Source organism: Mchenga conophoros, linkage group LG3 (genome assembly GCF_057382185.1).
Source record: "Mchenga conophoros isolate Kocher_MC1m ecotype Shallow Benthic linkage group LG3, M_conophoros_male_GT1.1, whole genome shotgun sequence".
NCBI lineage: Eukaryota > Metazoa > Chordata > Actinopteri > Cichliformes > Cichlidae > Mchenga > Mchenga conophoros.
In genome coordinates this window covers 20127193-20146796 of record NC_140528.1, presented here as the reverse complement: position 1 = coordinate 20146796, position 19604 = coordinate 20127193, and the positions used below count along the sequence as shown (strand labels likewise).

Below are 19604 nucleotides of genomic sequence, written 5' to 3'. Positions count from 1 at the left end.
GGACCCCCGAGGCCTGTCCCTGTGCCGACCTCGTCTGAGTCTAATAGATTTATAAGATAGAGCTCATCAAAAGACTAAGATATGAATATAAACATGATATTTGTCAGTTTAATTTAATGTTAAGTTGAACTGGAGTTAACCACAATCCTTTACTCTTCCAACTCCTCTACTTTGTCTAACAGTTAGCTTAGCTTAGCCTAGCCAAGTTTTCTTTGCAAAATTGCTAATTGCATGGTTTCAAATTGCAGTTTTGATTTTAAGTGGACTAATTGTTCAGACCTGCTCTGGGGCCTGTCTGAAGTATTAAATTGACATATATTTGTCTCAACACCTACGCAGGAGAACTTTTTTGTAAGTGTGAAATGGAAAATAGAAGAAGAAGTAGAGATGTGGGTGTTCCTATTTACATGTTTTTATTTTCTGTTTCTTTAGCCAAACATGTTATTTGATCAGAGCACCTGCCTGTACACCTGCTGTTAACCAAGCAGTTATTTTCAAGCTGCTACACTGATCACAAAGTCAGGACATATGAATGACAGGAAGTGTCCAGTGTCACGTACCGATATTAATGACAACAATGATGGGGCAAAGCAACATATGAACATTTATTACGATATCCTGATAAATGTAATGCAGCGGGATAACTTCTACAGTTATTATGTTAGTGATGATGCCTCTTTGCTTTTCATTTATTCACAGCTTTGTGGCGTACGATGGAGTGTCAGGGCCACATTAAGATAACCTGCCACGGCTGCAGTACCCTCTACAACACGGCTTGTGTCGATGATTTAGTGAAGCAAACTGATCAGCTGTCTCATTGTGTCTTTTGTGTGTTTGGTTTTGTGTTTTCAATGAACTGAAAGCCCTCTTTAATGCACGAGGGTGTGACCATCCACATTCTCTCATCTGTCCAGTGTCAGCCATTCATTTTGTGCAAATGGTCAAGTCTTCCAAGTGTGTGTGCTTTTCCTTCTGAGTGCTTTTCCTTCAGCGTCTTTGTTATTCGCGTCCAGCAGATGGCAGTGTTTCACTGTCTGACGGCTGTCTGAAGCTTCAGCTGGATTATCCGTTTGCTATGTTTGCCATGTTACAGTGGGGAGGAAAAACTCCTTTTTAACAGGAATATCTAGACATGAGTGATTACTGCAGTGGGGCACTATCTGTGCTATCTATAAGAAATGTTAGCAACAATAAAACTCTGAGGATCAGGGCTCCATTTCACTCCAGTGTTCAGTGGCATTTTAAAAGAGTGAATACCGACGCTGAATGTCTTTGTAAAGCAAAAGCACTTTGTTAGCCTTTACAGAGCAAAGCTATGGATCAATGTGCAGTGAAGAAAAATCGAGGTGGCCAGTCTGTCCTTTCCTAACCAATCACAGAGCTCCTTACATTGCACCATGTGGCTAATTTGCGTTTTACTGATATTGCTGGGCTGCTGTCAATCATTTTGTCTTTATATTACAACAGAGCATTGACCTTTAACCTGTTTAATTCATACTGAGTATTTAAAAAGAATGTATTGTCATAATAAATTGTGCCTCACTGAAACACCATTTTGCATTAGCCTCTATCACCTGACTTGTCACTGATGATATCACTGCATGAGCAGGCGAGCGGTAGCGGCGGGGGGGTGTAGGTGAAGCTCGTGAAGAACAAAATTCTGTACGAGCGGACGCAGTGAGTCCAATAACCAGGGGTAACTGGAAATAAGGTGTTGTAGGTTGGCTTCCACAGTGTAAAGAGACGCTTCTCCCTCATGCTCTAACAGCTGGTAAATCAATTTAGAAGCAGAGTCGATAACGGCCTCCTGAAGCTCCCTAGGTGGGGTGACTGCCGCTGGATCCTTATCTGGCTGGTCCGTACTGTCACGGCGGGTGAGGAGAGCCGTGTGAAAATAATAAATGAGGATCCAATCGCAGGCAGTAGTGGAGAAGTGAAGGTGGTTTATTGAACACAAAAATAAATATGGACAAACAGCAAATGGAGCACGAACTAAACTAGACTGGAAACAACTAAACTACAGAGCACAAACCTGGACAAGAACGAGCAGAGGAGATGGACAGGAGGGAGAACACACGGGTGAGACATGGTGGACACACAGACGGACCAGCAACTACAATGACAGAGGACACGACTTAAATACACAGAGAAACACAGGGGAATTACACACAGGTGGTGGACACAGCTGGGAATAATCAACAAGACGAGACAAAGGTAAAACTGAACACACTCACATGAGACGCAGACCTTCACAATAAAACAGGAACAAGAAACCATCACACTAAGACGCAGACTCGACATAGAGAGAGAGACAGAAAATGACACATGGAACTAAACTAAACCTGCAAAAACATGACAACTCAAAATACTGGGTCAAACTGACCCAGAACCGTGACAGACTTTCTATAATGTTTTGCTTGAGCATGTCCTGCTTTTCTGTAATGTTATTTCTACAGTTTTAGCAGTTCTTCTCGAGGGAAAGAGAAAGATGTAAAAATCTTATACGTTATATATGTTAAATAACATGTGTAGTGCTCACATGTAATGCAGATGTTAGCTTTGATCTAACCAATAAATCCTGATTGGATGTTGTTAGCGTTAGCACTTGTGTTTGCTTCCCTGCTGTACAACAGCATTACCAAAATACAACTGAAGAAACAAACTCAGTTATGAAAAGTTTGTGTTCAGTTTGCAGTCGCTGAAAATAATTACACCTTTGGGAATGACATGGAAATGCTCCCACACTAAAGATTGGGTTTTGTTTTGGGGATTTTCCATCTTAATTTATCTGTCTTATTTGGCTACATCTACGACACTGCTATGCTCTCTCTTGCCTATGTTTTCGTGGCTGCTGCTATCTGTATTTTTATATATATATATATATGCAATGAAAATTCCCGTCTCGCCCCTCCCGGCAGTCTGTATACTTTAAGCTCGGGTAGTTTTTACACAGGATACGGGAGGATTACTGAGAAGAACCTAAGCAAACACGTGACAAGTTTTCAACAGGAATGAATGACAGTAAAAATGTTACCTCACAGATCGTTTTCATGCCATCAGTAATGAGCTGGTTTCAGCTGGACTGGACACACTCAAATGGCAAAGAAGGTTGTGTAGCCTTTGCAGAGAAGATGAAATGCATTCATGTAAATCAAAATGCATCTTTTAATTGAGGTAGAGGTTTGTCAGAGATATTATTCTCATAATGTACCTTTGTCCCAGCTGATTACCTTCATTAAACAGCAGGTTGCAAAAACCTCTTGTGTACCTCTTTTCAACCACTGGGAGGCGCTACAGCTTCATTCCTTTCACACTAAGGCAGCGGTAGGGAACTCCAGGCCTCGAGGGCCGGTGTCCCTGCAGGTTTTAGACGTTCCCTACCCCTGCACTAAGGCCTTTGAAATCTTCATTAACACTGAGCTTGAAATTTCTATCAGTCGAATGCAAAGGAGTCCTGTGGTTGTAGGACAGAGGTAGGGAACGTTAATCTGCCATCATTTAGATTATATGACAACAACCTTCAAATCTGAAGTCTCAGAAATCTGCTTCATGTACAAGTTCCTCCAATAATCAGGGCTAATATCACCAAATTGTACATAAACAGACTTTTACATGTTAAATATTTCTCAAATATGGGGAAAAAAACAATATAAAATACTATATTATTAACAAAATATCTTAAGATACAGCTACAAATTGCTTGAAACATTTGCAATGAAATATATAAAACAGCTTTATTGTCAGTGAGGACAAAGTTATAGTGATGCTGTGCTGGAGTGTTCAAAAGAAGACAGAGACATGAAGTATAAATATTGTATAATATTAAATATAAGAAAGAACAAAGTTATAAAAACATTAATAATTGAAATCTGCAACAATATTCACATAAAGTGTAAAATACAGAGTTAACTGTTTAATAGGTAAAGTTTAGGTCTTGCAGTCGAACAATGATCCCAAACACAGCAGCAAATCTACAGCAGAATAGCTGAAAAGCAAAGTCCAGACCTCAACCTGGGACATTCAGAGAGCTGTGCTTAAATAAATGCCCACAAAGCTCAAAGAACTGAAGCAACGTTGTAATGAAGAGTGGGCCAACATTCCTCCACAACAATATGAGAGACTGATAAAGTCAAGCAGAAAACAATTAGCTCACATTTGTGCTGCTAGAAGTGTTTCTAGTTATTCACAGGACTGTAGTTTGAATTTAAAGAAATGTGAAAGTGCACTGAAATTAACATAAAGTTATTGCAATTTAAAAAAAAAATCAAGAAATCTAAGAGGAAGAAACAATGTAAACCACACAATTGTTTTCCTTATATTCTCCACACGGCAATGCACATAACAGACATAAAATATTTGCATTTATCAATAGAAAATATAAAATTTTTCCATAGTCATAGCCAGGCCCGATTACTGCCAAACCTGTGCTGAATCAATCACTTAAACAGGACCTGTCTGACAAAGTAGAGTAGACCAAAAGATCCTCAAAAACTACACATCATGGCGCAATCCAAGGAAATTCAGAAGCAAATAAGAAACAAAGTAATTGAGATCTCTCAGTCTGGAGATGCAACGTCAAGATGAACAGAATCCAGTTTCTGGGATCCTGAAGGAGAATGTCTGGCCATCTGTTCACGACCACAAGCTGAAGTGCACTTGATCCAAAGCACACCAACAAGTCCACCTCTAAGCAGCTTAAGTAAAACAAAAGAAAGACTTTGGAATGGCTTAGCCAAAGTTCATACGTGAATCTGATTGAGGTGCTGTGACCTTGGAAAGGTGGTTCATACTCAAAAACCCTCCAGTGTGGCTGAATTACAACAATTTTGCAAAGATGAGTGGGCAGAAATTCTTCCACCACCTCGTAAAGGACTCATTGCCAGTTATCCCAAACGCTTTATTGCAGATGTTTCTACTCAGGGTGGCCCAACCAGTTATTAGGTTTAGGGGGCAATCACTTTTTCCACACAGGGCCATAATAATGGCCGCCTTAATAATAAATGCCTTGATTTAGGAACTACTTTTAATGTTTACTTGTGCTATTTTGCAAAAAATAAAATCTCTGCAAAAACATCAAAACTGCTGACCATCTGACCTCAATATGAAATTATTAATCTTTTGACCAAAAACATTTAGATTTGTAAAAATAAAGAAATCATAGAGGAACAAACAATGTTGTTTGCTACGTTCTAACATGGCAATCTAAATAACAGTAATGCAAACATATATATTTATCAATAAAAACAGATCGCCTTTTCACTGTTACAAAAGTCAAGTACATCAATGTTTGTTCAGCTTTCATAAATGTAAGTTTGTAAGTACATAGTACATTTTTTGGTCAAACTTCTTTTAATACATGCAACACATTTCAGAACATTTGGGACAGAGACAACAAAAGACTGGAAATACTTCGTAAAAATCTGGTGAAACACTTTAAAGCCAGTGGGATTAAATGGGAGACATAAAATTTAATACTAGACAAAGACCGATTGAATCATGAAGCAAAGAATTAATAACTAAATCACAAGTAGAAAATGTTATGCAGATATTATTGGATAGATTTTGGTGTAGAAAAAAATGACAAGAAATGAAAAATGAAAGTTATCTGGTCTTTTTCTTTAAAGAGTAGCCTACTGCAGAGCAGCAACACTGACAAAGACCATCATCACCAATACTGCAGCTAATACAATGATCCAGGAGGAAACTTGAAAAAGCAGGAAAAATGTGACACTGATCAAAATGAATACATCAATTATTGATCAAAGAGAAAATGCATACTAGCACAATGCATTGTTATTGCATCTCAGTTTCTCACCATCACTGATAATCTGACGTCTGCTGGACCTCAGGAATCGTCTCCATCACCTCTCTGTGAGGAGCAGAGAGCACTCGTGCTGCACATCCCACCTGTGTGCTGTGTTTACGTGAACCTGAGAGCACAGCTGTAGTGGTGACAGTGAATGTAGCGTTGGTGTTGGACACACTGACAGTGTTGTACTGTGAGAAGCTGAGGTGTTGTTGTGAGAGTGTTACAGTGGGAGCAGGTCGACCAGTGGCTGAACAGGAAACAACCCACTCTTCAGCAGAGTTTGACTCTCTGACATCAACAACAGGTTCATGCAGCTCTGTGAAGGATCAGGAGATATTGCAAGGAATATGTTGTTGAAAGGAAATCAGTTTCTAGCACATTTAAACACATTAATGCAAAAGTTCTTACCATAGACTTGGAAGCAGGTTCTACCAGTGAAGGAGCCTTCAGGATAAGTGTTAAACAGACAGTGATAGCATCCTTCATCCTGCTCCGTCACATTCCTGATGACTATGGAGCAGTTCTGTAGTCCAGTGTATTTAAACTTGAGTTTATCGTTAAAGCCATCATTCACTCTCTGACCATAGTACTTGCTGTAGGTGGCAACATTTGTCTCCACATCACGTGAGATTTTCTGCCATGTGACCTGAAGGACGTCTTTAGTGTCCAAGAGCTGACAGCTGAATTCAGCATCTTCTCCCACTGCTGCCAGCACAGTCTGCTGTGTTTGGACCACTGCTGTTAGAGCTGCATGGAGAATAACATGAGTTAGAGATGTGGAACTGAGAGGTATTGATGGGAAGGATTAAACAATAATTCGGGTCATGGAGTAGTCTGTGTTTTAGGCTCAAACAAATTGACATATGGGTACCACTTAAATGTGATGTAGACTATAAATATAAACCTGACACTCATTGTTTCATACTGTATGTTTCAGGGACATTTTCTTTCATCTATAAAAAAAAAGTAAGACAATTCAGTTAGCTACCAACTAAACAAAGAAAGTCAGATAGATGTACAGATCGTGTCTATATTGGTTCTGTTGGTCCATGACCAATTCTGGAGGTCTGTACTGCATTTGAACTTTTCCAACAATTTGGAGGTCCAACCATGATTTAAGCTGGACATCAATATGGCGTTCAACATTAGAACCTTGGACTTGATGTATATTTGTTGGACATCATGTAGATATCTATGACAAGTGCAGGGAATTTAAAGGTTTAATTGAGGTCATATTTTTTATTTACAAAATATCAATATTGGGGTTACAAAACAATCCCTTCAGTGGACCAAAAATGAATTATAAAACCCATCACTTCAACATAACCAATACCAGGACTGGTATTGACTGGTAACTCGTGCTACTGTAGAAATTCCCATTGATTTTCTACATTTTCCCAGAGGCCTCCCCTTCTGTGGATTACTAGTATGTCATTTATTAATTTGTGCCTCAATTATTTCAGATCAGTTATTTCACTGGGGAAGCCCTATATTGCCCACTTCCTAATTTCAGCACAGTTTGATCTTTCTCTTTAGCATGTATGTAACTTTGGTTTGTTGAGATTTTGGCATTACTTCTGTCATAAACATTCTCTCTCAGACATAACTGACTAAGATTTCTGTGGTTACCCAGAACATTTTAATAGACTTTTTGTAATCAATCAGGTCTTCAACCCCTTCTTTTTAAAATAGTGTATAAACCGTATGTATGTGTGAAAGACTGTTAATGTTTTGATAAATTGTTTATTTTAGAACAATTGGTGAGTGTGTTTAGCCACTTCACACTACTACACTTTGCTCTAAACTACATGCCTTCTCTGAACAGTATATATGTGAATGGACTGACGGATCTTTTCATTTCAAATGTTAAATAATTGTCAGTAAACTACTTATGACCTTAATGTCATAGAAAGACTGAAAGACATCCATTGAAAACAGGGTGCATAAATTTAAGGTGCCAGGCCAATATCCACCACCCTGGAAGTCCTTAACTGAGGGGGACCACATTAGGTCACAGCTGGTGCAGCTCACCACTGGCAGTGCAAGGTTATAACGGCCTTTAGGAAGGATTAGGATAAATCCAGTCATGGCTCAACAAAGACATTCATTTGTTTCATGTTGTTTTCAAAGCAGTCTGGTAAATCCAAATGACCTTTGACAGGTGCCCACATATACTGCGGGCCGAGGGTAATTCAAAACAATGTAGCAATGTACAATTTGCACTAAAACACATATATTGTGTATGTAGTGTGTGACAAAAGAGCAGCTTACCATTTATGGTTACTGAAAGAAATCTCCGTCTGTGGATCGGGTTTCCTTCGAGGCGTGAGCACCTATCAGCAGAGATTGTCCATAACCTATAGAACTCAAAGAAATATTCTCAAGTAACAGTCAAATATGCCATTCAGCGTGTTAGTTACGACGTCGGGAGCAGCTGGGAGAACAAAACGACACAGAGACTGTACGGGTTGCTTTCCCAAAACCAACTCAAAGGTTTATTCATCAGACAACAGTATATATAGAGGAAAAAGGTTCGTCTGTCAACAGATTCTCAGTTCAAACCGGTACAGACCAAATAAGGGAACGTCTTCCTGCCTTGTGAGCAAAGAAGTATCCTTTGTATAGTTTATCAGTTCAGCTACAATTTATGATCATCCCAGCAAAATACACTCCTAGACACAGAATACAGAGTTCTTTCATTAGTGAATTCTGAAACGAACCACCTGGCCTTTAACAAGCTCCTTTCTAAGAGATAAGGAAGGGAAGATGGGAGTAAGGAAGTGATCTCTGTGGTGTTTTCAACCTTGAGGTACCAACCTGTGATTCTTACACATTAATTCTTAGGTTACAGAGAAAGAGAAAAACAACTAGTAAATGGGCCTTATTGAGTAACAGTTTTCCTGTATAATATCACTATAAAACAATATCCTGTAAATGCTACCATGGTATCAAAATATCACAACAGTTACAAGAGCCACAATTGCACCGGGTGAAACCTCAACGTTACAGAGGTTTCACTCTGGGGCCTTGAAAGCTGGAGGTTGAACCCATACCCCCTCACCCTTGAAGAACGTTTATCATGGTTTAAGGATTTGTTTTTTATTCAGTGGTCAGACTGGAGAGCACTGCAGCGGGTGTTTAATGAGGTCGATAAGACTATCAAGAGAGACAAGGTCAACTCTTCTTATGAGAATATTAGGAAGCGTCTTGTATATGATCAGCTCGCTCATGGCCCGAAGATTGGTTTACCTTCTGCCATGTTCAGGCCAAAAATCATCAAAAACCTTGAGGACAGAAAAACAAAAAAACAAAACAAAAGGTAGGTTGTCTCTGTGTGAGAGACGTTGGCATTAAACCCGATATTTTTAAAAAAATGCAATGCGTGGATTTCTTTTACAGACAACATCTGCCATATTGTGGACCGCTCAGAGTCTCCCCCTCCAGCACTGCTAATCCAGACCCCACCGACTCCGCCCCCCTCTCCAGGATGCTCACAGGACTCTGCAGGATCACACCCGTCTGAGGAAACGGAACTCAACATTAAACTCGCAACCTTCCACCTGCTGTCGATGGCACTGAATGAGTATGTGCAGGAGATATGTTATGGATGCCAATCCGGTCACCCCAGCCAGTTACAACACAGTTGCCTGTTTGAGCTGCCTGTGTTTTTCTTCGAGACCTGCTATGATGAGGTGATGGAAAAGCTCCGGACGCCCCGATTCATCCCGGCCATCCGTCTGTTTGTTTGCTCATACAGTGTCAGTGAGGCTGAAGCACAAATCATCAGCACTGCAGAGCGTCTTCTGTGTGAACTGAGATCAGTGCCGCACATTGTTTGCACCACTGATGAGAATGTCGGATACCTGCTAAATACCAATCATCACACCCGCGGAGTTAAATCAGCGCTGCTCCACATGATTGGAAACTACTGGTCTGGGAGACACAAGATTTAATGCACATCTGTTATAAAAACCTTACTGTGCACTACACAGAAAATGAAATAAAAACGTATGCTAACACTTTTTTCTGGTCATTTGTATTTGTGTTTGGTCAAAGTGATTATGGAAAACACGCTGAGAAAAATATATCCCAACCCTGCACACCCAGGGGGTTTAGGAAGTGTAAAGAAGCTCCGTATCGCTGTCAGTGAGGCAACAGGCTTAAAGCCGTCATTACCTGACGTGGAGCGTTTTTAAAAGGAGATGACACATATACTCTTCATAAACCTGCAAGGATAGAGGACACAGAAATGCAAGGATACAGAAATGCAAGGATACAGAAATAGAGTTTTGGTTAACGGGACTGACAAACAGTTTCAAGCTGATTTGGTTGACATGCGTGAATATTCTGCGGATGATGATAATGTTAGGTACTTATTGACATGCATAGATGTGTTTTCTAAGTATGCATGGGTTAGGTGCCTTGAAACCAAGACAGGACAGGCTGTTGCTGAGGCTTTTGGTGATATTCTGAGAGAGGGCCGTGTGCCTGAAAAACTCCAAACAGATTTAGGGAAGGAATTTTATAATAAACATTTAAAAAACTAATGGAGCAGCATAACATCACACATTTTTCAACCTTTAGTGAAATGAAATCATGTGTGGTAGAGCGTTTTAACCGCACCTTAAAGGGGAAAATGTGGAAATACTTAACATCAGTTAACTCGCCAAGATATGTTAATGTGATCCAAGATCTTGTACAGTCCTATAACCTGTCTTATCACAGCTCTATCAAAATGACCCCACCGAGGTGTGCAAAGATAATGAGAAAGCAGTCTTTAACACCCTGTACAAAATGAAACCCCAAAAACCGGTGACTTTTAAATTTAATGTGGGCGATACAGAGAGAATATCTAAACTACGAGGCATATTCTGAAAGGGTTACCATCAGACCTACACAGACGAGTACTTTACCATAAAGGAGCGTTTAGGAAGAGACCCTCCCGTATACAAACTAGAGGATCTCACAGGAGCTGCAGTGAAAGGTGTATTTTATGAACCTGAGATACAGCAGGTGACTATTGACAAAAACAAAAGGTTTAAAATAGAGAAAATACTTGGCAGAAAAAAAGAGGCACTTGGCACTTGAGTTTCCGAGCATTTTTATCCTGAGGTTATAACACCTATTGTTTTAAATGAACCGTATGAGGTCGGTGTTATAGAATTTCAATACCCAAGACTATGGTTGTCTTTTCCACAATCAGATTCGCGAGTGGAAATTTATGATCCAGTCACAAATGGAGCATTGTCCATAACCGTGATTGAGCTGTCTGTGGGGCATTATGCATCCGTGGCGCAGATAATAAAACATTAAAACATAACACCGACATTAAAACACAATACAGTGAAGTTAGTAACTATGTTAGTGTTATGGGCCCTAGGGGCACAGTTCTCACATTTAGAGGGAGACTGGCAGAAATCTTAGGATTCAAATCAGAAGACCCGTTTGTACTTCTTTATAAAAACACATACGCACCACATCCTGCAGACGTATACGGCGGAAAATAGAACATTTTTATTTATGCAGATATCGTTGATTACCAGCTTGTGGGTGACGCCCATGCGCGGCTATTAAGAGCAATAAATATAACAGACGATGACCGTCGGGGAGCCATTCTTCAATTTGACAGCCCACACTACACACCGGTCTCGAAATCCTTAATCGATGACATAGAAATTGATTTGAAAGACGACCAAAATCAACACATACCCTTTTTATACGGGAAGGTGTTTGTCAAGCTCCACTTCCGACCCATAAGACACCATTTTTAAAAAATAAGGATGTCTGTCTACAACACAGATGAAGCAAAATCTGTAAGATATTATTTAAATCAGGCTGGTGGAGAATTGAATGGTTATATTGGGACCAGCACGCAATGTGGCGCAGGTCTGGGAGGTTTGTTCCGCAGCCTGTTTAGAATTGCTGTACCGTTGTTTAAAAAAGGAGTCAGCATAGTCAAACCCCACCTAAAAACAGCAGCATCAGGCATAGTGTCTGATGTGATATCCAACATAACCAAGCCAACATCTACTAAACAGGATGGCAACAGCTTGTATGTGTATACACCCAAACCTTCTAAGACCCCTCCCACTGCACGCATGCGTGATACACCGCCGCATAAAAAGCGTAAAACGACAAAACCTGCCAGGAAAGCCACCAAACGGAGACAACCACGCGGAGTGAAAAGACCCAGAACCAGTCGTTCAAAAACTACAGCATGTGACATCTTCTAAATGGCTCTGTTACACAACCAATCAGAGAATGTCTAAAAACAGAGCTCGATCTTTTTACTGTCCCATACACACAAACGTCCATAGAGAAAACGACCTTTATTGAAATTCCACCAGTTTCTGCAATCACAGACGGAGGTCCAATCGAGTTTAAATCTCATCGTCCGGAGAGGATTACCTGGATCTAAACGATTCCTATATCTACACACGAGTAAGAATCACAGATGCTGACGGCACAAACTTAGGCAGGGATGATTATGTAACGGAGCGGAAAGGCTGATTTTATTTCCACAGTGTTTTGTGTTTTTTTTTTTTTTTTTTAAAGGAAGGAAACCTTCCTCAAAACGGGCAGAGCAGTGGAGCCGCCAAGGGAAAGCACACAATTTAAACTGTAAGATTAAAAATATAATTTATTATATTTAAATAGTTAAAAATGTAAAATGAATTAAAACAACCTTGGCCAAGGGGTAACACAGTAAAAATCAATAAAGCATAACATTAAAAGTCCTGTGGCCTGCGCCACGACCTAAAAGTCCCAGGGAGCTAAGAAATCCAGCAGGTGGTATAACCAAAGGAACCAGCGGAGTCCTCGCCTCCCTCTCGCACTCACGCCCCGATATGCCCGGGTGGGCAGAGCTCTCAACTCCGCCCGCCGCTTCTTTAAAACTGGAAATCGGCACAGCCGTCTCGTGGCTTCCGCTGGTGCTCTCTGCGCGCTGGTGCCTCTGCGCGCTGGTGCCTGCATTAGCCAACTCTAGCCGCCTTAGAAGAAGGGAAAACCCGGCGGCGTCTCGCCGCCCTATCGATGTTTCTGTTCCGGTTGCCACCGCTTTCCTGTGGCACACCAACCGGCACCAGCCCGTCTGGGCTTGTGGCACCGCCACCGCCTGATACCGTTCACTCTCTCAGTCCTCACTCCACCATCAATCTCCTCTCTCTCGTCTCCCATCACTCTTATTGGCCCCCGGGACCTCACAGGTGTGTCGGGTTCATAATCAAGGAGGGGCGGAGACTTTCCAGGACAAGTCACCGATGAATACCATAAAACATGCAATAAAACCAAGAATAGAACACTATACAATATTAAAATATTAAAGAAAGTAAAAACAAAACCAAACATGCACAATAAAAATATCTTAGGTAACTTGTCCCTCTCCACCCCGTGACACAAACGTGGGACTTGTTAATTATCCAGGTTGCACCTTATTTAGTCAGGTAGATGTAAATTTGGGGGATCGCTTGATTAGCCAATCATCCAACACGTATCCATACAGAGGCATAATAGAATGTCTTATCAATTATAATAAGCAGACTTTAGACACACAGTTCAGCAGCGCTTTATTCTGTACAGACACAGCCTCGCACATGAATGATACATGTATAGAAGGGGAGAGCCAGGGTCTGGTGACCAGAGGTACTTATACAGCGAATAGCAGTATTGTTGAATTGATTGCTCCAGTACACGCAGACCTGTTTTTTCAAGAAAAATTATTACTTAATGGAATCGATCTGTCGCTGAAATTTGTGCGCTCTAAAGACGAATTTGCTCTCATGACTGGAGCTAACACCGCGTATAAAGTTAAAATCGTCTCTGCCAGCTTATTTGTGAAAAGAATCAGTGTCTCACCAAGTGTCAGGCTGGCACACGGCAAGGCGCTGCATCATGCAAATGCAAAATATGCTGTAGGCAGAGTTTCTTTAAAGACCTTCTCCACACCTGCTGGGGCAAGAATATCAACTAATTTATTTATGGGCAGGTTGCCTAAATTTGTCATCATCGCCTTCGTGGATAACGAAGCTTATCCTGGTTCTTTTACACGTAATCCATTTAATTTTAAAACTGATGAAGGACATTCAGGGAACGTATCATTAGTTAAAACAGGGAGCGTGAGGCTGGAAACCCGTTTCAGAAATCCGCTACCCCGAACAATGAACCTGGTGTGTTACTCTGTATTTGATTCAGTCATCCAAATATCTAATATGAGACAAGTGCTGCTGGACGACTACTAAACATTCAAAATGAATACAATAGAACTAACCAGCATTGTTAAAAGGATTAGTAACAGGGCTCATCTTCTAGGCGTCTTAGCATGTGACCAGCTGCCAACAAAGCCCATCAGATATCCATGCATGGGCATTGTGAATACAGATCCATCAGACTTACCTGGGAAGCACTGGTTGGCGTTCAATATCACAAAAGACAAGCAAGGGCACTTTTTTGACAGCTTCGGTAACTCACCTGATAAGTTTTCACCCGAGATAAAAGTTTTTCTTTTAAAAACACCGCTCGGATATTGTATTCTGGGAGACAGGTTCAGAAGGACTTTTCGGTAACCTGCGGACAACACTGTGTGCTTTTTCTATATCATGTCCAAAAAGGAGCGTCTTATTCAAGACTAATTAATATGTACAGTGATAACCTTGTTTGTAACGATGCAATGGTTTGTCATTTTGTTAACAAAATAAGACCTGTTTCTGCATGTTTTGAAAATAACTTTGATTGTGTGCAGCGCGGATACTGATTCAAGTAACAAATAATAAAAGATAACAGAAGAGAATATCGTTTCATCTGGTATTTATTTTCACCTAATTGCTAAAAACATTATTTAGTAATAATAAAATCTTTAAACATCAGCATAGAGTTCAAAAAGTAGTAAAAAGGGGAAAACTGTCATCTGTTTAACTAAACAATATAGACATAAATAAGAAAAAAACACAAGTAGTAGTGTATAAAAAGGGAAACAAATGCGAGGTTAAATGATCTTTTTTTCAAGAATAAGAAAAACAAACATAATTTTAAAATTCATTAAAAATCGATCCACCCGCTTCTACTCTGCCTTGATTTTTTATGTGTGGTAAATAAGCTTTGATCGCTCAGTGACCGCTTCTTGTGCAAACCATTTGTTTCCACACTCGGGTCGCCAGTGTCGCCTTTATATTGGCTAATAGTCCTCCTCACCTCAGCATTAGGAAAAGCAGACAGAGACTTTCTCCCTCACTATGTGTTAATAGACCTCTCTGCATTGAATCACACTTGTTATTAATCTCTGTCTCTCTTCCACAGCATGCCTCTTGTCCCATCTTCGTTCTCTCACCCCAACCACTCCTGGCAGATGGCCGCCCCTCACTGAGCCTGTTACTGCCGGCGCTTCCTCCCTGTTAAAAGGGAGTTTTTTTCCACTGTCGCCAATGTGCTTGCTCATAGGGGGTCATATGATTGTTGGGTTTTTCTCCTTGTGTATATTATTTTAGAGTCTACCTTACAAAGTAAAGCACCTTGAGCCGACTGTTGTTGTGATTTGGTGCTGTATCAATAAAACTGAAGTGAATTGAAATAACATAAAAGGACATAATGCTGCAGGTTGGCTTTCTTTCTTTTCTGATTCACCAGTTTGTATGCATCTTTTCACAGGAGTGACCTAAGGACGGCTGTAGCCTACCCTTATTTACTTATATAATGAACAACATATAGTGTAATGTGGTGTAAAATAGAGTGTTTTCTTTTAATTTAATGACATAAAGCAGGGATCAAATGTTTCCATGGTGACTGTTTTAGAATTGTGTATTTTTAAATCTGCATCAGACTTGAAAAAGAGCTCATCTGTGCAAGAAAAACCATCAAGTCAGGAGTATTTTCATATCTACATTTGATCTTACACAAGTTTTGAAGAGTTTTGGAAAGTTTCTCTTCCCCAACTGCGATAGAACAGCAGCGTTTTAATGGAAGCCAGTAAAGGGATCTACAAACCCATCAGGGTATGTGACACTTTTTGTTTTTACTGCATTTTTGAAGAATTTGATGTAGTTTTAAAAAGCTGACAAACTGAGAATCAATTTAAGTTACAATGAGTAATTTCTTATTTCTTTGACAGGTGCTGTTCAACACACCCATATATAACACAGCTGTGGAGATCTGCTGGTATCTACCAGGTTACAGGGCTCAGGTAAGACCCAGATCCATCCAAAACAAAACTGAGATAAAATGTCAGGTGATTTCTGAAGACCTGGGACTGATGCTGATTAAATGTCTCCTTTTATTTTTAGATTGCAATGATGATGGAATTCCTCAGACTTCAGAAGGAAAACCAAATACCATCAAGCCTCACTGCAGAAGATATGGGAGATCTTTTGGTGGAGAGGAGCAAAGAGACAGTCAGAGAGCAGTGAGTTACTGTGACACCTACAGACCATCCACCTCACACCTGAAACTGTTTGTGCTGAAGTGTAAATGCTGAGAGAAAACCTCTCTTTTGTTTTCTTTTGAAGACTTTGGGAGTTTGAATTGGAGGGTTTGGAAGAAACAGAAGCCAAACCTCTTCTGAAACTGGTAAGACTAGAAAACTCACAAGAGTTTTAGTCATTTGGAGATCTTTTTTTTTTTTTACTACAATCACATAACCTCTCAACAAAACTGCAATGTAAACATGCTTTCTGTTTCAGGTGTGGGCAGTGAACACAATAAATAAAATGAGGGACATCGAGTTTCAAGCCCGGATGCTGCTGGAATTTCCAGAGGCCATACCTCCTAAATTTCAGTGAGTCACCTCTGACATAAAATCATTAACAGTCCAGCTACAGTATTTCAAAATTTCTGTTATTTTTTTAAATAGGTGTAAAAGATCATTCTTATAACTTTATTCTGCAGAACACCTAAGCTCCTCAGCAATGTCAGGAAGTACATTGACCTCCTTAAAGAGAGGCAGCAGGACGCACAAACCTCCAAACTGTTCACTGCAACAGACGTGGTGATAGAGGTGGTTCCCCGTGTCCTGCATGGCTTCTGGAAGCTTCCTTCTTACCCCCTACTGAACATGTCCTCCCAAAAATTGAGCATCCTCTCCACCAGTGTGACAAAGGCCACTTTGGATCGAGTGTCCAAATCTCTCCTAACAACGGAAAACCAGGCCATCTTCTCAAGGTCCATCAGAGATGACATGGTGCAAAGTATCCTGTCTGAAGTCAGAGAGAAATATTCAGAAAAGATTCTGCTGAGCCACATTGCAAACTTTGCACCAGGACTACTCAGGGCAATTTCTGATGTAGCAAAGACGAGCATATGCCAGATCTTCCAGCCCCCTTGTGAAAGTCCAGTAGTGTCTGATGTTCTTCCAACTAAAGAACCTCATCCTGAAGGTCTGCTGAAGTCAGATGTTCTTCCCACTTCCCAACCTCCAGTTGAAAGTTCACGAATTGCTGATATTTTTTCCACTCACGAACCTCCTTCCAAAAGTTCAACAAAGGCTGATGTTCTTCCAGCTAAAGAATCTGCTCATGAAAATCTGCTGAAGTCAGATGTTGTTCCTACTAAAGAACCAAAAGGACCTGATCGTGAACGTGTTCTGAAGTCAGATATTCTCCCTACTAAAGAACCACAAGAACCTGCTTGTGAAAGTGTTCTGAAGTCAGGTGTTCTTCCTACTAAAGAACCACACGAACCTGCTCCTGAACGTGTTCTAAAGTCAGATGTTCTTCTTACTTCCGAACCTCCTTTTGAAAGTTCAACAAAGGCTGATGTTCTTCCGACTAAAGAGCCTGCTTGTAAAAATCTGCTGAAGCCAGATGTTGTTCCTCCTAAAGAACCTCAAGAACCTGCTTGGGAAAGTGTTCTGAAGTCAGATGTTCTTCCTACTTCCGAACCTCTTTTTGAAAGTTCAACAATGGCTGATATTCTTCCCACTGGAGAACCCGCTCGTGGAAGTCTGCCAAAGTCAGATGTTCCAGATGTTCATCCTACTAAAGAACCTCTCATTGAAAGTTCATCAAAGGCTGATGTTCTTCCTACTAAAGAGCCTGCTTCTGAAAGTCTGGCAACGTCTGATGATCTTCCTAGTGAGGAACTCCCTTCTGTATGTCTATCCATGTCTGAGCCAGTTGTCTCTTTTACTAATAATTCAGAGAAGTCTGACAACATTAAAATCAAGGAGAAAAAGGAGAAAAAGAAGAAAAAAAAGGGCTTCTGCCAAAAATTCAGAGCCCTGTTCTGTTGTTGCTTCAGACCCCAAGAAACTGACTGATTTTGAGAATCCAATCTGTTTGTTCTAACTCTACAAAATCAAATAAAATGATTAATCAATATTTTTTCCATGAGTCTGCATCTATGATTAAAGAATATTTTTCCTTCAGATGTTTATAAGGGTTCTCAAAATACCTCCACAAGTCGAACAATTGTTAACATATTAGTGTTGTTATCTTTAAGAGAATCTGAACTTATTCTTACTCTTAACATATCAACAGCAGTAACTGAAACCTGGAAATGAAAAAAAAGTTACCAACAATTATTAACATTGCTTCACATCTTTGTTTAGTAATGGCCCAAATACACATTGGCACATAGCAGGACCTCAGTGTTTATGAGTATTCTTCCAGACTTAGGAATATTAATAAAAGGAGCATCTACATGCCACAAAGCTGATGAGAACCACACATGACTTCCAACATCCTCAGATTTGTGTTTTACAATTAAGAGGAACTTTGCATAATGTTTGCCATATGCTCAAATCCTCAAAGGTCTATTATTTTTCATAGTTTGTCCTTTCAACCAAAGTTAAAAACTTCTGCGGACATCAGCAGTTTATTCTTTTGCAATGAAACTCTTAAAATTAGAACATTTCCACCAAACCTGGGTGGGTGCTGGAGCTCCAGGAAGGAAAACTCAGAAGAGGAGGAAAAACAGTACAAAGAAACAGTTCAGGAGGCCAACCGCATGGCCATCAACTGAGACAATTCAGTTCAGGAGGCGTTTCTCCCATTGAAAATGCTACGTCCAGGTGAACAGAATCACCCTTTTGGGATTTCTACCACGTATTTATCACTAGATTTACTAAACCTGCACAAATTTGCGTAACTTCCCTAAACCCAACACCCCCTAGAATTACTGGCTTTTTTATTTTCTGGTGCAAGTCCCGAGGTGTTAATCACCCCTGCTGAGATTTTCACAGGTCGTCAGCTCATTTCTCCTCCAGCTTTTGTTGTGCAAACCACCCATTATCCTTGAGGCCTGGCACATTTGCATTTGCTCACTCAGAGTTGCTCAGATCCAAGTCAGGCCAAACCTCTGTGTTACGACTTTCAGAAATGCCTGCCGTATCTATACAAAATATCCCACACATTGACTGACCTGCAAATATAAAAGACACACATTCACACCTTCCTTGACTCTCAGCACAGATCTTCCATTGTTCCATTGTGACTGTGTATGTGAGGGAGTGGCATTGCTTGACTACAGCACAGTGCTGTGCATAAAAGCAGACCGACCCAGACGGGAGAATAATTTCTTGTTCGCATTTCTGAGAACGCACATCAGGATGGCCTCCGTATCACTGCCACGCAGGAAGAACCTCTCCGCGCAACAGGCTTTGGCTTTGCTTCAGAAAATGGACGAAGCAGATTCTGATGGAGGAGAGGTTTCATTTGTCCAGCAGGCCACTGATACCTCCTCAGAAGAATCTGAAAAGGAGACGGAACAAGAACCCAACATGCCTCCACAGAAGAGGCCCCGTGGTACTGGGAAGCCCAGCCAGAGCCACACGGCAAAAGACGGCACTGTAGAGGAGGACATTGCAATG

General features: G+C 40.6%; 3 protein-coding genes across 4 annotated transcripts in view; 2 read left to right on the top strand and 1 right to left on the bottom strand.

The window, feature by feature from the left end:
- The window catches only part of LOC146577602 (protein TANC1-like), a 136423-nt gene that overhangs the window by 39321 nt on the left and 77498 nt on the right, over positions 1-19604 (top strand). Inside the window, exon 8 of one of the 2 annotated variants that reach the window (XM_085268314.1) lies at positions 9209-9807. The exons of the other annotated variant lie outside the window; for it this stretch is intronic. Within the exon in view, the coding sequence (XP_085124440.1) occupies positions 9209-9262 (54 nt within the window). The 3' untranslated portion in view covers positions 9263-9807. Of the gene's footprint in view, positions 1-9208; positions 9808-19604 lie in introns of those variants that run through there. 2 annotated transcript variants of the gene reach the window in all.
- On the bottom strand, positions 5818-9068 carry LOC146577606 (OX-2 membrane glycoprotein-like). Its single transcript, XM_085269742.1, has 3 exons — positions 9059-9068; positions 6218-6556; positions 5818-6125 (listed from the first exon to the last, which is right to left on the bottom strand). The coding sequence occupies exons 1-3, from the start codon at positions 9066-9068 to the stop codon at positions 5818-5820; spliced, it is 657 nt and encodes a 218-aa protein (XP_085125868.1).
- LOC146577605 (uncharacterized) lies at positions 15760-18113 on the top strand. The gene is made up of 6 exons (XM_085268338.1): positions 15760-15795; positions 15912-15983; positions 16084-16202; positions 16306-16366; positions 16480-16574; positions 16685-18113. The coding sequence occupies exons 1-6, from the start codon at positions 15760-15762 to the stop codon at positions 18051-18053; spliced, it is 1752 nt and encodes a 583-aa protein (XP_085124464.1). The 3' UTR covers positions 18054-18113.